At 39.4% G+C, this 20,000-nt stretch overlaps 1 protein-coding gene and 1 long non-coding RNA gene across 12 annotated transcripts in view; one reads left to right on the top strand and one right to left on the bottom strand.

The window, feature by feature from the left end:
* Positions 1–3,453: 3,453 nt before the first annotated feature.
* Positions 3,454–20,000, bottom strand: part of LOC138000757 (uncharacterized) — a 26,035-nt gene continuing 9,488 nt past the window's right edge. Inside the window, exons 1-7 of one of the 11 annotated variants that reach the window (XM_068847393.1) lie at positions 18,995–19,129; positions 15,266–15,367; positions 13,922–14,884; positions 7,366–7,548; positions 6,672–7,034; positions 5,443–5,520; positions 3,454–5,342 (exon numbers count right to left, since the gene is read on the bottom strand). In XM_068847393.1, coding sequence (XP_068703494.1) covers positions 4,711–5,342; positions 5,443–5,520; positions 6,672–7,034; positions 7,366–7,548; positions 13,922–14,884; positions 15,266–15,335 — 2,289 coding nt within the window. In that variant the 5' untranslated portion in view covers positions 15,336–15,367; positions 18,995–19,129 and the 3' untranslated portion in view covers positions 3,454–4,710. Of the gene's footprint in view, positions 5,343–5,442; positions 5,521–6,671; positions 7,035–7,365; positions 7,549–13,921; positions 14,903–15,265; positions 15,368–15,658; positions 15,824–17,071; positions 17,389–18,994; positions 19,130–20,000 lie in introns of those variants that run through there. The other 10 variants (XM_068847388.1, XM_068847387.1, XM_068847392.1 and 7 more) reach the window with 10 other exon arrangements.
* The window catches only part of LOC138000758 (uncharacterized), a 30,227-nt gene continuing 29,652 nt past the window's right edge, over positions 19,426–20,000 (top strand). The window contains exon 1 of the long non-coding RNA XR_011123191.1: positions 19,426–20,000. This exon is cut by the window's right edge and continues 47 nt beyond it. This is a non-coding gene — a long non-coding RNA (uncharacterized lncRNA).

Genomic DNA, 20,000 nt, shown 5'->3' on the forward strand with positions numbered 1-20,000 from the left:
ATCACGAGGTCAAGGGTGTGGCCATTCTTATGAGTCTCCTCTTTAATGTGTTGTTCAAGATTAAACGTATCAAGTAAGTCCAGGAATTTGACTGCAACGGGATCTCTGGTAGAGTCTACATGTAAATTCAGGTCTCCAGAGATAATCAGTTGGTCTGGAGTAGTTAAAATGTTTCTAAGAAACGACTAAATTCTTCGAAAAACAGATTCGGCGTAAATACGTTCTTGGTCGAAGGTGGTGGTCTATAAACAATAACCAATTGTAGCTTACTCGACAAATATTTCATCAAATAATGAGCCACTTCAAAAGATTTGTAAACTTTGTAGACAATAAGATTGTTCTTGAACTTAAAAGCTTGTTTATAGAGAATCGCCACCCCACCTCCTTTAGTTAAGCGTGGAACATGTTGGAAAAGATATCCAGTGAGACATATCTCATTAATGATTCTTTGGTCGGTGATGTCTGAGCCAGTCCATGTCTCCTTTAAACAATATCCAGATTACGTTCAACAACAAAATCCTTGATGATATGCGATTTGTTGTTTATTGAACTTGCATTGAGAAGGCAAAAGTCAATAGTTTTCATTGACGCAGCATTCCGAACAAGTGGTGAGCGAGAAATGGTAATTAGGCTCAAGTTATTTACATAACATTGGCTCAAAACATCACCGGCCGGTCTGTAAAGGTAGTAGGAATTTTACGCCTTCCACCGCAGTTTCCTCTAAAGCGAAATAATCTGAAGTGTTTTAAGAGCAGAAAAGAGATCAATGTGATCTTGAGGTAGTATAACGCGGGGAAAACGGCGAAAATCTAGACGTTCATTTCTTGAGTAGTGAAGTTTTGTAGCGGCAGGAATTTGCAATTATAGTTAACGTGACAACCATGACCTCTGCGAGAGATATGCATTTGAGCCTAGGCTGTCTCTGTTACAGAGCAACCTTGTTTCACGTGAAAGTCACACCATGCACCTCTTGCAATCACATTCTAGGTGCCTCGTTCTTTGGACTAGTATGTCGAGTCTGATCTTTGCTACTGTCATTCCAGTTCTGTCTTTAATGATGAAATGGTACATGAAATGAATCATATGAACTGCGGATATGAAATCAAGTGAAGCTATGATCTTCGCAGTTACGAACGCAATTTTTACAATTGCGTAGAGAAGCCTGAAAAATTCAGGACTTCAACGGGGTTTGAACACGTGACCTCGCGATTCCGGTGCGACACTCTAACCAACTGAGCTATGAAGCCACTGACGTTGGGAGCTGGTCATTTGTGGGTTCTAATGGTCCCGTGAGGAATGAATCAATGATGAAATGAATCATATGAACTGCGGATATGAAATCAAGTGAAGCTATGATCTTCACAGTTACGAACGCAATTTTTACAACAGCCTGAAGGCTTCTCTACGCAATTGTAAAAATTGCGTTCGTAACTGCGAAGATCATAGCTTCACTTGATTTCATATCCGAAGTTCATATCATTCATTTCATATACCATTTCATCATTGATTCATTCCTCACGGGACCATTAGAACCCACAAATGACCAGCTCCCAACGTTAGTGGCTTCATAGCTCTGTTGGTTAGAGCGTCGCACCGGAATCGCGAGATCACGGGTTCAAACCCCGTTGAAGTCCTGAATTTTTCAGGCATCTCTACGCAATTGTAAAAATTGCGTTCGTAACTGCGAAGATCATAGCTTCACTTGAGTTCTGTCTTTATTGCAAAAACCCTTAAGCTCGGAAGCATCTTCACTCAAATTCCCTCCCTTCCCTCCCTCTTTCATACCTGGTGCCTCAAGCATGTCCCAGGACACGTCATGGGGAATTATGGTACAGTAGCTAGTTGTTCACCATCTGTGGATTTGTTACAGTTAATGACCTATTTTAACATGGACTCATGCAATATTTGCATGTCAATGACTCTCTTTTCTAATATGAAGGGTTAAATTCCCCTTTGTGCTTTGTCAAATAATTATCTAGTCAATATTGTGCCATAAAATACGGGTGGGGGTGAAGTGTTCCCATGCGCACTCTTTGCCCCTTACCCTAGATAGGTAAGGACCTCTCATGTAAGGGATTGTAACCCTCTGGAGAGGATTGTGGCCTTGAGGATTGTATCCTCGCATTGCCAACTTGTTGTCATGGCCTTGGGGATTGTAACCCCTTGGAGAGGATCGCGACCTCTCTTGCCGGGCAACTTAGTTATCCCACCTTTTCATGACCTACTAATGGAGTGTTTCATCTCCTACCCCATTACTCCACAAACTGTTGTCTCTTACACTTGTTATCATGGGTTGGGAACATTAATAATGCTCGTAGTTGCCCTTGGCCTTTAATAAGATGTCGTAATTGTAGAAACTTTCCCTTCTTGCAGGCAGCCATGCCTTGCGCCTAAATAGAGTAGAATCCCAACTATTCTGCGGGCTCTCCTTCATGTATAGAATACATATGTTATAATGGGCCTTACTCCATGGCGGCAATGTTGAGTCCCGAGGGATTGAAAACTTTTGTTTTGTGTTTTCCCACCGAAACTCGTTCCCATACATTTCACCTCGAGGCTCGGGGTACCAAATCTATTGCCTATGATCAATATGGCCGCCGCGCGAATAGGGTCCATGCAATTCCACTATTTTCCCCTGATATCAGTGGTCTTTCTTGCTGGATAGCCAAAAAGCGTGACTCCCCATCGTGTACAACACGGGGCCGGGTATTGCCGAACGGTCACCCATCCAGCTATTAACCCCGTAAAACAGGAAGTAGTGTTAGCAGCCCTCTTAACCTGCTATTGTTTGGTGTTGTAAGCAGCTTCTATTGTTTTTAAGTGTAAGTTGTTGTTTCCATTGTTTAGTCTTTTGTTTTTGGCACACTCCGTGAACTCCGTCTTATTCACTTTGCTCAAGCAAGGGAGCATGCAATACCTCTTTTCTTGAAAGGAAAACGTCTACCGCTCGAATTCCTTTCTTATGAGAAAATTGTTAATTTGATGTACGACATCAACACTAATTTTGCACCGATCAAAATTTCGAATTTCTTTTCTAAAATTACTAGTGTTCATTCTTACAGCACACTCTCAACATCTGTTTTACCAAACAATCCGCACTTACCGTTCAAAGTAAGGCCTTTTCACGTGTTGCTATTAAAATCTGGAATGGGATACCAACTCCAAAAATTCAATTTCTAACGAAGTTAAGTTTGAACGTTACGAGACCTGCTACATCCCCCCAACAGGACTTGCTTTCCCTTGGGCAATACAAGCCAAAATACTATCACATGAGAACAAGGTTATTTGTGCCAGAACAAGATGCTGTCCAAACGCTGAACTCGTATGGCATGACGATCGATACCCGAGGGACATCCCGCGAGACAGACATGAATAGATGGGTTCTCCTCGAACACAAAAACTATTATTACGAAATTCCAAAATACTCCAGACAAAAACATGTACATCACAACACAACTTTTCTAATTTTATTAATTTAATTTTTTTTTTATAAATCCGTGTCTAACGCTAAGCTAATGTCTTTTTCTCCCAAACTTACTTGTCTAAAGGAATCTGTCCCCGTTTTTTTTTTTTTTCATTCAATAAATAGTAAATTACTTTTAGTAGTACAATATATCCTCTTTTTTCCCAAAAAGTAACTTAATTTAGACTGTAAAATCGTTATAAAAACTTTACACTACAAACGTATGTCATGTTTTGCCTATTTCTACCACTGGCGATAACAGGTTTTAGGGCCTGGTCAAACGGGAAATGTTTGGCGTTTAAACAACATCAAAGATTATTTGGTGACCAAACATATTGATTTTATAAGTGAGTGGTCAAACGGTTAAGGCATGTTTGATCTAACTCAGATCAAACCCCACAAACAAAGAACTATGGGTCACAAATACGTTTAAAAACACGTGGATACCAGCGGCTGAGCAAGCGTGGTACGCATGAGCGTGCCAAACATGTTTGATACGGCTGGCCAAAGGAACAAAACTTCCCCCATCAAACACGAGAACAAAAGGAATGTTTTAAGTTGTTTGATCGAATGTTTGATGGCCTTCAAATTTTATCAAACACGACCAAACATAATCAAACACGATCAAACAGCCCCAAATAAGGTGGCCAAACGGTAAAATGTTTGGTCACCAAGCAATGTTTGATGTTGTTTGGTCACCAAACATTTCCCGTTTGGCCAGGCCCTTTATACGGTAACGTCACCACGTTTTAGATTCAGAATTATTTTAGGCTTATCGAGTAAGACGAAAGAGATGAAAATGTAATATGTTACTGGCGATAACGTGATTCAAATTCTTTTTGTTTTTCATCGTAGAAATCATGTAATTATTTAGTATTGGAATTCAAAATCATTCTCGTCGTAAATTTGTTCAAAGGATTCCTGTTGGATGAACAACTAGGTTCAGTCATATCAGTTGTCATGTTAATAATTACAACATTCATCTCACTAACAAAACAGCTTTTGGAGACAAACTTAGTTTTGTACAAATACTAACTAAAATATTGGCAACTTCGGGAAAGATAAAATGAAAAAGATACACAATATATTGTTGCATCGAAGAACACGAGGTAACACAATGGCGGAGATCATTGATCCACAAAGGAAAAGAAAACAATACATGACACTCTTGCCATCATTACAGTGTGCAGCTCCATATTTTCTTACGGTAGAAACTATTTTCAGGACTATGAACTAATTAACACTATTTACACAAACGATTTACATGGATCACCATAAATACGCTGATCTGTGTGGTAACAGTTGTTCATCCAGTCCCCGTAATACTTTTTATCAGGAGCACGAAACTCTTGCGAAACTCCTACAAGATATCTGTCGTATCGAATGCAGTCTGGACAGTCACACGGAATATCGACACTTTCTCCAACTCCATCCTCGCCTCTTAGTTTTCTGACAGGTGAATAGCCGCTAGCAGCAGAATTGCTGCCTGAGGCAGATTCTAGTTCAGAAAAATCCCCGCAAGTGCAACGAGGAACACGATCAGCATCGCAAAGAAACTCTGTCCTTCGAATCTTTTTCCTATGCGATGATCTCCTTGGACCATTTTTAACGTGTTGAGATCCTTTCAAAGGCTCGTTACAGGATGCTTCATCATCGAGAGGAGAAGGCGTTCCCGAGGATCTTAGCGTACATTCAGATGTACTTGAGCTGCCGCTGGACGCGGATGTGTGAAGGCTTTTGTGCCGCTGGCGTATTTTGTTGAACACAATAAACAGAAGAAGGCCAAAAACAATCATCGCAAAAATGAATACTGACAAAAAAATTACTTCTTGCTTTCCGAGGCTTTTTCTGCCTTGACGCCCTCGACCGGTCTCAGCAGCTGCAAAAAAAGATAGAAAAAACTCTCCCTTAACAACACCCAATCCTTCCGAGCACCTTTAATTTTTTTTTATATATGCGAGTTTTTAAAGAGTAGTTACCTAGGAAGTAATGTTCGGTGAGATTTTTTTGATTGATATTATTCACTCTGCCTTGACGCCCTCGACCGGTCTCAGCAGCTAAAAAAAAGATAGAAAAAACTCTCCCTTAACAACACCCAATCCTTCCGAGCACCTTTAATTTTTTTTTATATATGCGAGTTTTTAAAGAGTAGTTACCTAGGAAGTAATGTTCGGTGAGATTTTTTTGATTGATGTTATTCACTCTGCGACTCAGTCTTAATGAGCTATATTAAACGAAAGAAAGAGAATCTATATCTGTACTCGTGGATACTATAATCGCTAACCGTGTTGTGATGTCTAAAGAATGTAACAATCCAAATAAAATATTTTTAGCAGTAGCAGTAACGCAACCAATTAACTGTTTGTCTAACATTTTTGACTGAATGTGAACAGCACATTACACTAGTCAAGTTAAGTTCGTAGGTTTAAATCACGCCTAACTACTGTTTTTTTTTCTCGAACAGCATCAATTGTGAGAGAATGTGAGAATGATATACTCATATGAAATGAATTTTGTTGATAGAACTGGGAACTCGTAAAAATCCGAACCCCAGATGGGATTCGAACCCACGACCCTCCGTGATTTAGTCGGATGCTTGCTCGCCATAGAGTCTCCGGTATCTCAGTGGTTAGAGCATACGACTAGATCACGGAGGGTCGTGGGTTCGAATCCTATCTGGGGCTCGGATTTTTCTGAGTTCCCAGTTCTATCAAAAATTTATGACTGAACGATAGTGCAAAATGCAAGCGGGGTCAAGGCGTACCGTATAGAGCGCAGAACAAGGAAGCATGGATACCGGTACCCTGACACAATCGATGTAATTGTTTAAAATGGCTGGCAGGTTTTATCTTCAACCGAGGTTGCATGGCACTAGTATTGCTATCACGAAAATATTTGAGTTTGAGTGGCCCCGGTTCACAAGCGAACGCATGCGCAAATGAAATAGAATGACTTGTTTCCATTTCTTAAGCTGGTGCTTACATTTGCTTTTACTCTGCGCCAGTTCACCTGGGTTTCTTCTTTCGTTTAAATTTGCAAACAGTGAAGCCCACTATACATACGAGAAAGAGCTGAGAAAAATGCCTCAGTCCCAAGGAAAATGTCTTTGACGCCCACGAGAACAAACATCAACTAAACTTCGAAGACTTTTTCTGATCTCTTTTTGACTTCTAGTTGCATTGGTTGTTATTATATTATCGTGACTTACTCTTTTCCACTGTCCTGTAAGACGCTGTAAACCCTCTCCGGGTACCGTTTGTCCAGTCCCCATTGTGCTTGTAAAATATATACAAACTGTTTCCGGTGGAGAATATCGGATCTGTAAGTTTGTGGTTACCGTCCTTGATAATAGCAATTGCCGGTGCACTTGTATCGACCCCATCTCGTATTATGATGAAGTCTCCGTTCAACTCCAGTGCGTCAAACGATAACCTGACCGTATTCCCTGCGGGGAGACTTATGACCCAAGTACAAGTGAAAGATCCAACGCGAGTGAAAAGCTGAGGAGACGAGGTAATCATTCCTTCAGGTTCAGTTAATTGGCATTCACAGGTGCACTTCCAGCCTGAAACTAACCATGGAAAGAAACTCGCAATTATTTACAGGATCATGGCGAACAAAAAACCCATCCTAAACAGTACACTAGTCTTAGACAAACGATGCAACTTAATACGACCCAAACTTTGATTGCGAGGCTCACAGTCATTCGGAAATGAAACACAAAACAAACGTGGGGCACTGTGGAAGCTATACGGTGAGCTGGTCCATCTTTGCTATTTTAGAAGCTGTTGTTGAGCCCGACAAAGCTTTGTCTTTGGTTTAGGTGGCAGGCCAACCACATTGTACCTCGACCTCGTGGGAGCTGCTACAAAGCCCACGCCTTTTTTGTCCACTTTTCCTACCTGGGCATGGATTAAGAGCGCATGATCTGGACATAAGTGAATTGCCCGCACACGTTGATTCTTTTTTGTTTGAGGTCCTGACACTCAAACAGTATCGATATCTGCGTTGCTTGCCTTCACCGCAGGAGCTGGAACACAAACCCCAGGAGGACCATGAACTCCAACCACTATAATTTGAAGTACCTGTCGGGAAAAAAAATTGACAATGTCAATTCTCGCAATTTTTGATTAAAATGTGAACCCTAGACACGCACTATCCGCTAATAAAAGGCTGAGAAAAAAAAAAGTTCATCTAACTTTCTTCTGTGGTTTAGAGAATATGTTTACATAGACACTTGAGCACTCTAAATCGTTTTTTCACAAAGTCAAAAAAGAAGACGGTGATTTATTTTTACAAACCCATTTCTTTCTGATTGGATCCGAGGCGACGTTATCAGTATTTGGTGCTTTATCGCAAATTTGCTGCGACAATGAAAGTTCTCACTTTTCGCGACAAGTTGCTTAACAGGCGTTACACAGGGCAACGTTTTTTTAACTTGTCTCCTTTTCGATGATTACATGACATCAAAGGAACATTTTCATTGGTTGATGCCACTAACCCTTCCGGCACAAGTTGCAGGACTGACATCACTCCACCCAATGCCTGAAAAAATTCACTGCATCGTTGCGAGAAGAGTTGCGGCTAGTAGAAGTTCTGCAACTTGTCTCGAAATATTTTTGCCTGTTGTAACTAGTGTTATATGAGCAGTGAGCAGTACAACTTGTCGTGACATCGAATGAGAGAAGAGTAACACGAAAAATTCACTGAACAGTGTGACAACGCGTTTAAGACCTACAACAAGATTTGTTGAAAAAGTGATGCTGGAAGTTGTAAGAGAACATATTGAACTTGACCCAACATGTCTTTGTCTTGCTTAATCCAATCTTCACACAGACCGGTATGTTCTTAATTGACGTACGGAAGAGGTCTTCAACCTCTGTCCAAAGACCACTCAGAGGTCCACTTCTTGTTTATAATAATCCTCTAAAGTCCAGTGTCGTACGTGATGTTTTCGCCAACGGAAGCACCAACTGATACAATGGAATGTTTTACAAACTCCATAGAAACTGTCAGCCTGGGAAGCATATTTTACAATCACTTAATAAAGACAAAGTGCAGCATATACTCTGCTCTTATTACAACACATACCGGACCCCTAATCTCAGAATTGCTGTACACAAGTCACTTGTTGTTCAGCTTGCGCTTCATTTCTTATTTCGTCTTGCATCTTGCACTGTGCGTGTCTAGTATTGAGACTTAGCAATTAGCTATGGTTCCGTTCTCTATTTGCTAATTGTTAATCTCAGTCCTCAATATTTGTGACACATGAATGACAGAAGGGTTCCTTCTTGAACAGGAAAAAACACCCGACGTCATTTTCCTCTGCTTTGCTTTCCTCCTTTTTTGCCAAGAAAACTATATATTTTAACAAGGGCAGCCACTGTAGGGAATAGAATCAACTGACATGACAAATTGATAATGAAGACATTGAAAAGCTCATATCGTTATAGCGAGCGTTGTAGTTAACTATAAGACTTAATTGACTTTCAGTAAGGCAGAAAAAATTGGCATCTCCTCACACGGGATATGATACAAACTCGCGACTAACCAATTCCAACTTGGCCTAATGGTAGATCAGTTGGAAAAGCTATATGCACAGCGCGAAACTTTGATTTTCCATAATTTCCATTTTTTTGATTCTCACCGTTTTGGGTTGATTACAAGTAGCTAGTTGCATTAAATTAAGCATTAGAATTTCGGTATGTCAATAAACAAAAAAATCAAGAAAAACATTTGGAAAAAATGGTAATAAAAAAGTAACAACAATCAATAACAACCAAACAATGATGTCAGAAACTGTACTGACCACAAAGAAACAACGCATAAAGTAAAATAAGACTTCAACTCCGACTGTTGCTGAATATAACAACAAGATATCTTGCAACAATTTTTTTGGGTGATTGTAAACCAGCTTCCACTTTAAGCGACTTTCTGTATCAAAAAGACTATTGGAAAACAGATCATTTTGTTTGGAAGGCCTAGACTAAATAAGGAAAGCCAAAGAGCTCATAATGCTGAACTCTTGGGTTCATCGTGATGCCGTGTCGTATTGTGGTTCTTAGCGTGACTACCTTCGCCATTGCCTAAGGGGATAAACAACTTCAGTCAGGATTTAAACCGGATTAAAAGATAACCTTTCGTTCTGCACTACCGTCAAATGTTTTAAATCAAAGGGTTGTGATGGAAGCAGATAATTTTGGAAATATCTACCGACTTGTCAAAACTGGTCAGAACTGACTGCCTGTATGAACCAGACGGAAAAGTAATATTGCAGTTTGAAGCAAAACGAATGGCAATGCGCCCTTGTACACCTATTTAAGATAATGCCAGCAATGTCCAATTTTCGCCAATCGAGACTGAAGAATTGTTCCCTTATCAAAAAAAAAGGGGCGCGTTCGGTTATTGCGGCTTCCACCAATTTATCTAGCGAGATAGTTCTGTGACAATTACGTAGCTATCTGAGGTCCCCACCGGCAATATCCACAAAGTCGTTAAGTATTTTTTAAAAGCACTTTATAGATACATTTTTGTGGCTTCACAAATTGCTAATTTATCATCTGTTCACACTTTCATTTGTATTGTAAGTACGAGAATTTAGATCAAACTGAAATAACATCTCACGAAATTTCCAAAGTTCGGATCGCGCAGATCAACTAAATGTCTTGTATTTCTTGCCACCAACAGCAAATGCAGATATTCCATTACAAAAAAAAAGCTGAGAGCTAGGTTTTTAGCTTTTCAGCTCTCTTTTCGACGAATATCTTAAGTGCACAATAAATCAGAAAGAAAATATTGGCACCAGAGATTGGCGCCAGAATGTCTGATGTTAAGTGTCCTTTCATCTTAAACAAGTTTTGTTCAAAAATAAAATCCCTTTCCGGAACCTTCTAAGAGGATTGTCCGCGTTTGTAATAAAACCAAACAATTTTTTTTCAGATCTGGATTAGATATTTCAATTGTCTGTTTATTGCGTGTTTTAAATAAAGTTTCTTTTCACCGCCAAAGGTAAGAAACTAGGTTTCGTGATTTTAGGCTCTTAACAGTATTCAACACGTGTGTACTTGTCTTATATCAGTAATTGACTTTTCATTAATCACATAACGTGACAACAAAGTGACACCAATTGAATATGAATCAAGGTCACGAACGTCAAATGTGTTCAAGATCACGTCACGTGCTAAGGATGTGTTGCAAAATGAATTTTTCAATGTCTATGATTTGATTTTGTATATTCATCTTGTCGTGACACGGTCCAAGTCACGACATTATATAATCTCTTCCCGTGTTACGCATGCAGCACTAAACGGCAGTTAAAAAAGGTCGCTGAATACAAAGAAAATACACCTTAGATTTCATCTTGAGAAGTCCTGGGCACACTTTTTCATGGATAAGTTATAGATCTATCATTAGATTCGTGCCGAAACTCAGAATTTTTACGCCAGTATTAATTAGGTTGATCTTATTACTATGATTACCAAAAAGCTCATGACGCACGATTTCCAGCCATAAATTTCAAGCACAAACTCTGCACGTGTTATTAAATTCACAACCCGAAGCACTAGATTGCTAACCAACATCTCTATGTTGTCTTGTTTCAGCAAAGCCCGACATTACACTAAATAAAGCAGCCAAATCGTGTTGATGAAGAGATTATACAAGCTTCAAGGAACAGCACGACTATTAGGGAAATTCAACCAATCCAAAGTATTGTAAACTAGAGAAGAAAACTTAATTTGGAAAAACAAATTGTGTGACAATACGTGCTCGGTTAATTTAAAGAAAGAAATCGGCAGATTCATGGCAGCAGGGAATGCAAATAGCTTCTGACCAGCTTCAAGTGTTATTTTACTGCTCCTTTATATCTAATTCCTTCAGACGCGAGTTTTTCTCATATGTCACTACGAACTGAAAGAGCTTAATGGAAGCCGCGAAGGTAACTAGAATACTAGCCGTAATGAGACTTAATGACAACAACTGAGTTTGCGAAAAATTGTTCTCATTTTTGTCACTATTGGTTCGATGCCTGACAGGATATCCATTGCTCCGGAAACCACCACAGTGGCATCAACAAATCGCACTTCAAATGTCTGCCATCCCGCAACGAGAAGGATAAATACTGTAAAATAAACAGCTTCTATTTTGGCCGTTTGATTTGCCTGTAAACAGAGCTGGACGATCTCTGAATTGCGAAGTTTGATATATTTGATATATTTGTGCGAATATCATACCATAGGGTGATGTAGCAGCACTTGTAGCGTACAATGTGATTGGTAAAAACTAAAGACTAAACAATTGAATGATTTGGACTAAAAACGATAAAAGCTGCTAACAAAACCAAACAATAGCGGGTTACGAGAGTTGCTACACCACTGAAAAAATATCAATGAAACAAATAATTGAATTTTAAAAAATCAAACTTTACAATTATAGCAACAACAAGGACTATATTCAATTTCCTTCGCTGTAATTATTGGGGAAAAAACGCTTTTAAGAGACGTAAACTGAGGAAAAGTCGGGCATACATCAAAAATACCTTCAGATTGTCAGAAGAAAAGTTGGGACGAATTGACCATTGAAGATATTGCGAAATGGCCATGCATCAACTGTAACATTCCCTGGTGTGCGTTAATGAAACACTGACAAAGTTCAACAGCATAAAATGCTGCGGATAAAGTTCCACAGAGAGAAGATAAATATTATTAATCCGGTCTCCAGGTTTGTGAAAGACCAGCCAGGATTAAACACACAACCATTACGTTCAAGTGCTCGAGATAAAGGTCCTTCACGACAAATGAAGACTATCCCAGTTGAAGATGTAAAATGTGAAAAGTTTGTTTGTTATTCTTTGTGTCATATTCAAGTAGAGCAAAGATCAATGTTAATCTCGAAATTCTTCTCCGGGTCCCGACAGATAAATGCCTAGAACGGCTAAAAAGATCAAGCTTCCACAAATTTCCTGCTGTCTGAAACGGCACATTATGTAACAAACCGTCATTTTTGGCTTAAAAAGACCACGCAACCCTATCGTTTAGATTTTACTCTTGCTCTTCAAATCGATCAACCCTTGATAAAAAAAGATAAAAATCGGAGATCGACGGAATGTTTAATATTAATCGCTCAACAAAGGAACGGATCTGAAAAAAAAATGTAAGTTTATAAATCAAAACTCTAATTTCTAAAGAGCTTATTTTAGTTTTCGGAATACCAGATAGCTTCAAAAACATCTCCTGTCTTACAAACAGGTTTTGAATGTGTATGTGAACGTAATTTACAGAAGAGCCCCGGTTGTTTTCGTCTTGGCGAACCGATCAACTGCATGCTATTTTAACCCATTGCGGGAGGCAACACTCAAGTGCGAATCAATATTTTGGTAAAGTCATCGCTAAACTTCTGCCCATGAACTTTTTGCTCAACGTAGGAATAAACACTTGAAAACACCGGTATGGTTTCTTTGTTAAAAACAATAATGTCGTAGTTTTGGAGCAAAGCTCATCAATATACTTGTCACAAGACTGTTTACGTCACTAGAACGCTATTCAACTATGTGGCCATGAATACTGCCAATTATCATCTAATTCTTCTTTAGAAATAAGTTTTATTTATGAAACGAAGACATTAACGGGTTTCTGAGCCGTGTCTTCTTCGAGTGGTGCTAATTGCCGCTTAATAGCTCATCTGCGCCTCGCTGCATTTCCTGTCTTTTCATTCATTTTGACTTAGTTTGAAAGTATTAAACACTACACCTTAAATTTTAAACTCGTATCTCTTCAAAAACCTGACAGACAATACCAGAGAATTCGTACAAAAAAAATCCGTTTTAAGATACGCTAGTAACTAATTAAACAGTTGAATACTCAGTAATTTGATTGCCATGATGTTGGTTAACCACAATCTGACCACACAACAAACCAGTGCTAGTTGTCAGAGTAATTTGTTGGGAAGAGCCAGTGTAACTTTGCTGACTTGACTGCATTCAAAGGAGTTTAGAACTTAAATGCTTTACATTTCCACAAGTTGCGACCTTCTTCTTCAATGTCTTCAAATGAAGAATAGGTTCTTGTTTTTCATAGTGGTGAAGTACAATAAGATAAAGTATTATCGTTTGACTACGATACTGTCACTTAATTATTAGAAAAAAAGGGAAGCTGTTCCTTGCGTGGCTTGAGATCAAGTTCTGTCAAGTAAGAGAGCGCCGATGTAGGAATGATTTGGGGAAAAAAGTTTTCAGAATTCCTTTGATGTGTAAAGTCCTTTTCTCCAATACAATAAACGTGTTGAGCCATTCAACGCGAAACCAATAAGGCAACTTGCCCTGCTCATTGAAAAGGACTCTTACGTGATTACTTTATTCGAAAGAAAATTCCCGGTTTTTTTTCCAAGCAGTTTATAATGTGACGACGCTTTGAGACTATTCTTTATTTCGAATTTAATTCATGGTCTCCATTTAAAACTCACCTGGTGCATGAGTTGGAAGACACTTGGAGGCTATTCTCCCATTGTGCCCTGTCAACCTTGAGTAAGTGACATAATCAAAGCAATATTCCTCAACGTATTCCTTAAACAGGGAACACTGAAAGAATACAGCAGTGTGACCTTGCGTAACTCGCCTTCGTGCGATAATAGTCTCTGAGTATTTATCTCGTAACTGTATGACATCGCTGAGTCTTGCATACGGGCAATCCAGCTGTTTGAAGGAAACTATAAATGAGGTTTTGCATGGAAATATTTTGTTGGCTGGAGGGGACAGTATTGGGCGATCCCAGTGCACGTCGAATGGGTCACTTTTGGCAAGTGAAGTATTAGCAAAACCAGTCATGTACTCCAAGGCATAGCTTCCTTCTGTGTCAAACACATGACAAGAAAATCCCATTCGAATCCAGGAGCCATGCGATTCCCCCTGCCTTCCATTGGACAGTTTTCGAACGTACTTTTTGGCCACAAATTTGTTTCCTTTGAGATACAGAAGATTAATTGAGTCCCGGTTTTTCTTCGGCATGCACTTGCGATTGTGCTGAATCCATATGGAACTAAGTCGAGTTAACGCAGTGTGAGTTTTCGGCGAATCAAATCGTATATCTCCCCATTTAAGAGTCAGTGTCTTAGAGATGAATGCTTCATAGTCACTGTCTGAAATGCGATACTTGAATCGATACAATCCTGGGTGGTCGAAGACTTCGCAAGGCAAAACTATGGTCATGTTAAGGTCACTGCGAAACCGTACGTTTTCTGTGTGAAGTTTTTGGCCAGTGCTGTTATCATATACAAAGACACTAAGCGTTCTTTCCGCGGTTTTAAATAAAGAACAATTTCCAGGAAAATGAAAAGACAAAGTGACGTTGCCTGAAAGAACTTCCGTCGAGTCTGGGGATAACTCCACCACAAGACCTTTAACTTCACCATTTGTGTATTCTTTGTCATCTGCAATAAAAAAAATATCTGTATTTGCATCAAAGAAAAGCAAGTACAAACTCCTTTGGCCAGTAAACCGTTGCCAACGCCGTTTTGATGACAGGTCTGGCGAGGTATTTCCTCGTGTTAAGGTAATTATGTTAACTGCAGTTTAAACGCTCTCTTTTGTCACCTGTCGTGCAAAGATCGAGACCCCTTCTACTACCCCGAGCTGCCGGCATTGATCGGGAGCCCGCGAGGTGAGGTTGAATTGTACAAACTGTTTATAAGAAGCAGCGATTTAGGTGTGCCTTGACACCATGCTGTGTCATGTATGTTATTAACGAATATATATTGTAATTCGTTTACTATACCGGCGTTTGTTGCATCGTTGAAAGCAGATAGTCTTACCTCTGGCTTGTGATGATAAAATGCCGGAGGCAATCAATAAACCGTATAACAGCATCGAGCATCTTTCCATCGCTCTTTCCTCTTCATGGAATGTCTGTTGTCCTGAAAGCGACAAGAAAAAGAATGAATCAAGCGCACAAGCACTGAACTTATATTCTAACAGCGATATGCGCCCGCTTAACGCGGACTAGCGTTTCTTTAAAACCATTAAGACATATAATTAATTGTCCACAATTATATTGTTACATTATGCTGTAATATTCAATTAGCATTCCGCCTGTTGTGCCCTTTGAAAGCCAGACAATGACGAACTACTGGGCCAATTATAGATTGCTAATTTGCGCCTTACAGAAGCTGCCAAACTAAAAAGATGTTAAGGAAAGATTGGCTTACCTTAATGGAGCGAATTTAGCGAGTAATTGCAGTTACAAGTAATGTTCTGAGTAACTGAAATCGTATTGTGTTTGGCTCGGAGGAGGATGCTGCATACCTATCTTTCAATCGCTTTTTGCTGTGATTTACCTCCTGCCAGCTTATAATGTTTACTTAACGGATTTACCCACTTTTGTCTACGTCTGTCGAACAGATTTGTGAAATGAAATGTACGCTTTCTCTCTTATGTTCCCAAAATCGACTTTGCGCAACTGAATTCCCTCCCCCTCCAATCAAAGTGCACACATTAGATATGGCATCGCCACCGTATGCAAATTTCGTTCTCTCACACATCTGGCAAACACATCCGCGAGAGGTAACTATTCGCTGTCTGTCGACTCCAAAACACTTAAATGTTGCCAAGGCTGCAAGAGCAACCTAACGCAAATAAATACAATCCGTTTGGGCTCTTGTTCGGCGCTGACAAATTTCCTAATTGAATATTCTGTTTTTACAGTAATTAGTTCGTGACAATACATTTCCCTCCCTAAGAACGCCCCCTTGTTTGGTTTTCAAATGAGACACATGTTAACGGGCATTGAAAACGTCAATCCAAGGCTTTCATGGTTGGCTGCGATGTGTGACGTACGATGTCAACATAGCCATTACAGTTTTGTCTCAACAAATGATGGTTTCAAAAACATTGACGAAAATTATCAAATAAGTCCCCCTCCCTCTAATGGCTATTCAGAAACATGATCACAAACCTAAAGTAGCGCGCCTGATCTGTGATACCCGAAGCTTGAAAGTCTGATTAATGCGCGGCTTTTTTGCCTCCACTTAAAATCGTTGTAATAATTAAAATGTTTGGAAGGATTACGAAAATTTCGCAAGGTAAATTTTACGCACATCACAGCGCTGTTTACGCGGTAGAGAATCGAGATAAACAAGGCGGAGCAGCAGTTCTTATTCCATTGACTGAGTTACCAAAATATAGTAAACCATAGCGCCACCAACACACCAAAATATCGGATTGCTTGTTTGTGATTGAAAAGGTCACGAAGATGGAAAATAGCATACAACCACTAATGACAGCCACGAAATCAAGTCGAGGGTAACACAAAAGGGTCAGCTGCAAAACTCAAATCCAAAAATTTATATTTCTAAGGGCTTTCTTGATTTCGTGTTTTCGAGAAAATTTACCGACCAAGTAATAATACAAACTGAAAGATGAAGAATGTCAGATAATTCCACGGCTTAACGTCAGTCGAATCTAAACAGCCCGAGAAAAGCACGCAAGGCCTTCGAAGATAAACAGTGAGCTTGAAACAAAACATGCCGCGATTTCGCACCAAACGTTTTATTACTAAAGTGCAAATTTTCGCCGTGCACCCAAATCGAGGCGGTCCATTGACAAATTTAAACCCAGCCTACCTGACCAAACACAGCAAGACCTCGCAGTTATCGCCTAATCCGCAAATGATTGTTCACTGTGTTTATGACAGTGGATGTTTCTTCGGATTTGTCCAGCAGCGCTACGAAGTGATGACATTTGCCATTCTGATTTCGTAATTCATATCAGGGACGGGTTTCCAAGGCAAAAACGTTCGTTTGTCGTCGGCCAATACATGGCTGAGGTCTTAATAATTTCTGCTGAAGGCCGAAGCTTGCTTGATCTCTTACCGGAAACATACCACACTCTAGTGATCAGACGTGTATCTTTCATGGCTTATATCTTCCATGAGATAAGAGCGCACGTGGTCAAGTTATCATTCGCAGGACTGATTAACATCAAAATATCCCTGTCCATTTTGACATCACTGCGTCAAGACAGAGTTCATTTTGAGTGGCAGTTGTATTGTTTTTTGATGAGGTGGGAGGTGAAGTTTAGAAACTTGTCCAATCAAACAAAAGCAAATCTTGTTATGATGAAGACATATCAACACCGTTTGCCCAAAAGCGTTGGAAGTATGATAAACTGTGGATATTTAATTATTCCGAATAACCTAATATATAAATGTTCCTTGAACATATTTCTAATATGAGTACATTGACATCTACTTTTCATTTGGTTGAAAGTTTTAGGATCGTATTCACGCCGTCAATTTCCTGCTGGGTTGAAATACGTTCCATTTACCGGTGAATATATGCTCAACAATTTGCCTTCCAACTTTGTTCTTACTTACATTTAAAATCTTTTTAGACATTTGCCAGATTCAGTTATCTTCTGGCAGCAATTTAAGTGGAATAAAATGTTATAATGTCTTGAAATTCTTTAACCATATTACGAATGCGGATAATAACTAAAATGTCGAATCTTGACTCAAACAGACAATTGTGCTGGATCACGGTTTTTCGGCCGACCATACCAGAAAACGTGAACGGTGAATTCTTTTCTTTTAGTAAGCCAAACGATCAGAGAGTCATTCAATTTTTTTGTGATGACATATAAAACAGTGCCCGTATTGATACACCAAGCCTCGATGATTTCTCACTAGTATGCATGTACTCGAAGGGAAAATATGTTGCTGACCAAAAAAATTGATCAAGTTTGTCACATGAAGAAACACGGAGCATATCTATTCTTGTTTTTCCTTTATGGGGGTCACCTTGCTTCGGTTGAGCTTTGAGGTGCAACTTCAGAATTATTAAAATAATTTAAAGTGGCTTTCAGAGTCATTTGCGTCAGTTGGGATAATGTCAATTTTCTGTTTCCTAGAATAGCCACTATCTGAGACAAAAAGGGTCCCATGTCTCATTTTGTATGCATGGCAGGCTGACAACAACAGGATACGCGCCGTGATGTCTCCAAAAGGGTTGTCATTCATTCCTTCCTTGAGAAGTTGTTTCCGAGACACGTTGAACGAAGGAGACATTATTTGGATTTTGTCTCTTATACTCTTGAAAAAACCTGACACAAATGACATGTGCTGTGATGAATTTCTACAAGACACTGAAAATAAAACATTTATTGCGGAGACCACAAATGGCGTGAATATGGAAAAAGAGAGGCGTGTATGACCGGTCAAGGACACGACAACTATTATTCATAACCTCGTAGCAGACTGCAGTGTTGTCATAGCCTAGTAAATATTGAATAAATTTGAGTCATTGGTGAATTTTTCTGTCGCATTTGTGTGCGTTAATCGGAGAGTTGATCACTTAAACCCGTAACTTTCATTCAACGAGCAATTTTATAGTGAACTAGGATGCCTAACTATGGTGATGAATGGCGGTATATTTGCCAAATTCTAGCTCATAAAAAAGCAAATACGTCCTAAACAGTTGAAGGCACGCAAATCAAATAAATAATTCCTGTGTGACGTAAACTTAAATAGAAATACAAATTCACTGCACCTTGTGATTAGAAGATTTAAAGTCGGCGGGCTGATAGCGTCTGTTTCCGTGCGGTCTTTGTACGTTGTCAGGAAGTCACAAATGAAGAAAAGGGCTAATTTCCACGCGCTTAAATCGACTTGCTAGGGATAATTTGCAAGTGAGCAAACACAGCACCTGGTAAACACGACACTAAATAAATATTTTCAGACGAAAAATGGATACAGGATTGCAGCTTGAGCTTCTTATGGGAAAGCCAATGCTTAAAGAATACTTCAGTCCTTTAATTAAGCCAGTGCATACAGCATACGCAAGAAGAAGAAATGGAAAAGAACCAATCAAGTAGAGTCGATCCGAAATAAAGGGATCACTTTCTGCCTGGGTCCTCAATAGCTTAATATCATTTCCGGATTAAGTTGATCGCTCTGTTTTAAATGGCAAAAGAGTTGAAAAACAATCATTTTAGATTGAGTTCTTCCCTAATTTGCCCAATCATTCCGTCTAAAATAAAGGCAGGATGTTTCCTGAAGCTTATTTTTCTAAAACGGAGAGAAGAAACTGTTGTCAATTTCTTCTCGAGAATTTCTCGTGACTCCAAACGGAAAGGTGACAAGATTCCTCGCTTGCAGCTTATCCCACTTTGAAAGCGGTCAGGCGAAGTCAAAGGTTTGGGCATTAATAGATGGCAAATGGCATGGGGTTTACAATTCTCGTGGAAACCATAGAAGCACTTAACTCTAAACCGACAGACTGATTTTCATTGGGGAGGATGCAAGACTTAAAATAAATCCCTCTTGGTTATTCAGTATGAAAAATCGTTTGTAATGACATTGTTTAGCTATTACTAATCTTCTTTAATGACAAAAAAATTTAGAATAAACTAGGTGCATCCCTTTCGAGGAACTTAAACAAATTTGGCTAAATACAATTGTTTGCGCGCAAGGCAAGAAACTGACCTCCGGCTTGGAAAGGTACGGTGAGTTACGTCAGCTCAACTATTGTTTTATTGTCGTGGCTCCTAAAGGAT

Source organism: Montipora foliosa, chromosome 4 (genome assembly GCF_036669935.1).
Source record: "Montipora foliosa isolate CH-2021 chromosome 4, ASM3666993v2, whole genome shotgun sequence".
Taxonomy (NCBI): Eukaryota; Metazoa; Cnidaria; class Anthozoa; order Scleractinia; family Acroporidae; genus Montipora; species Montipora foliosa.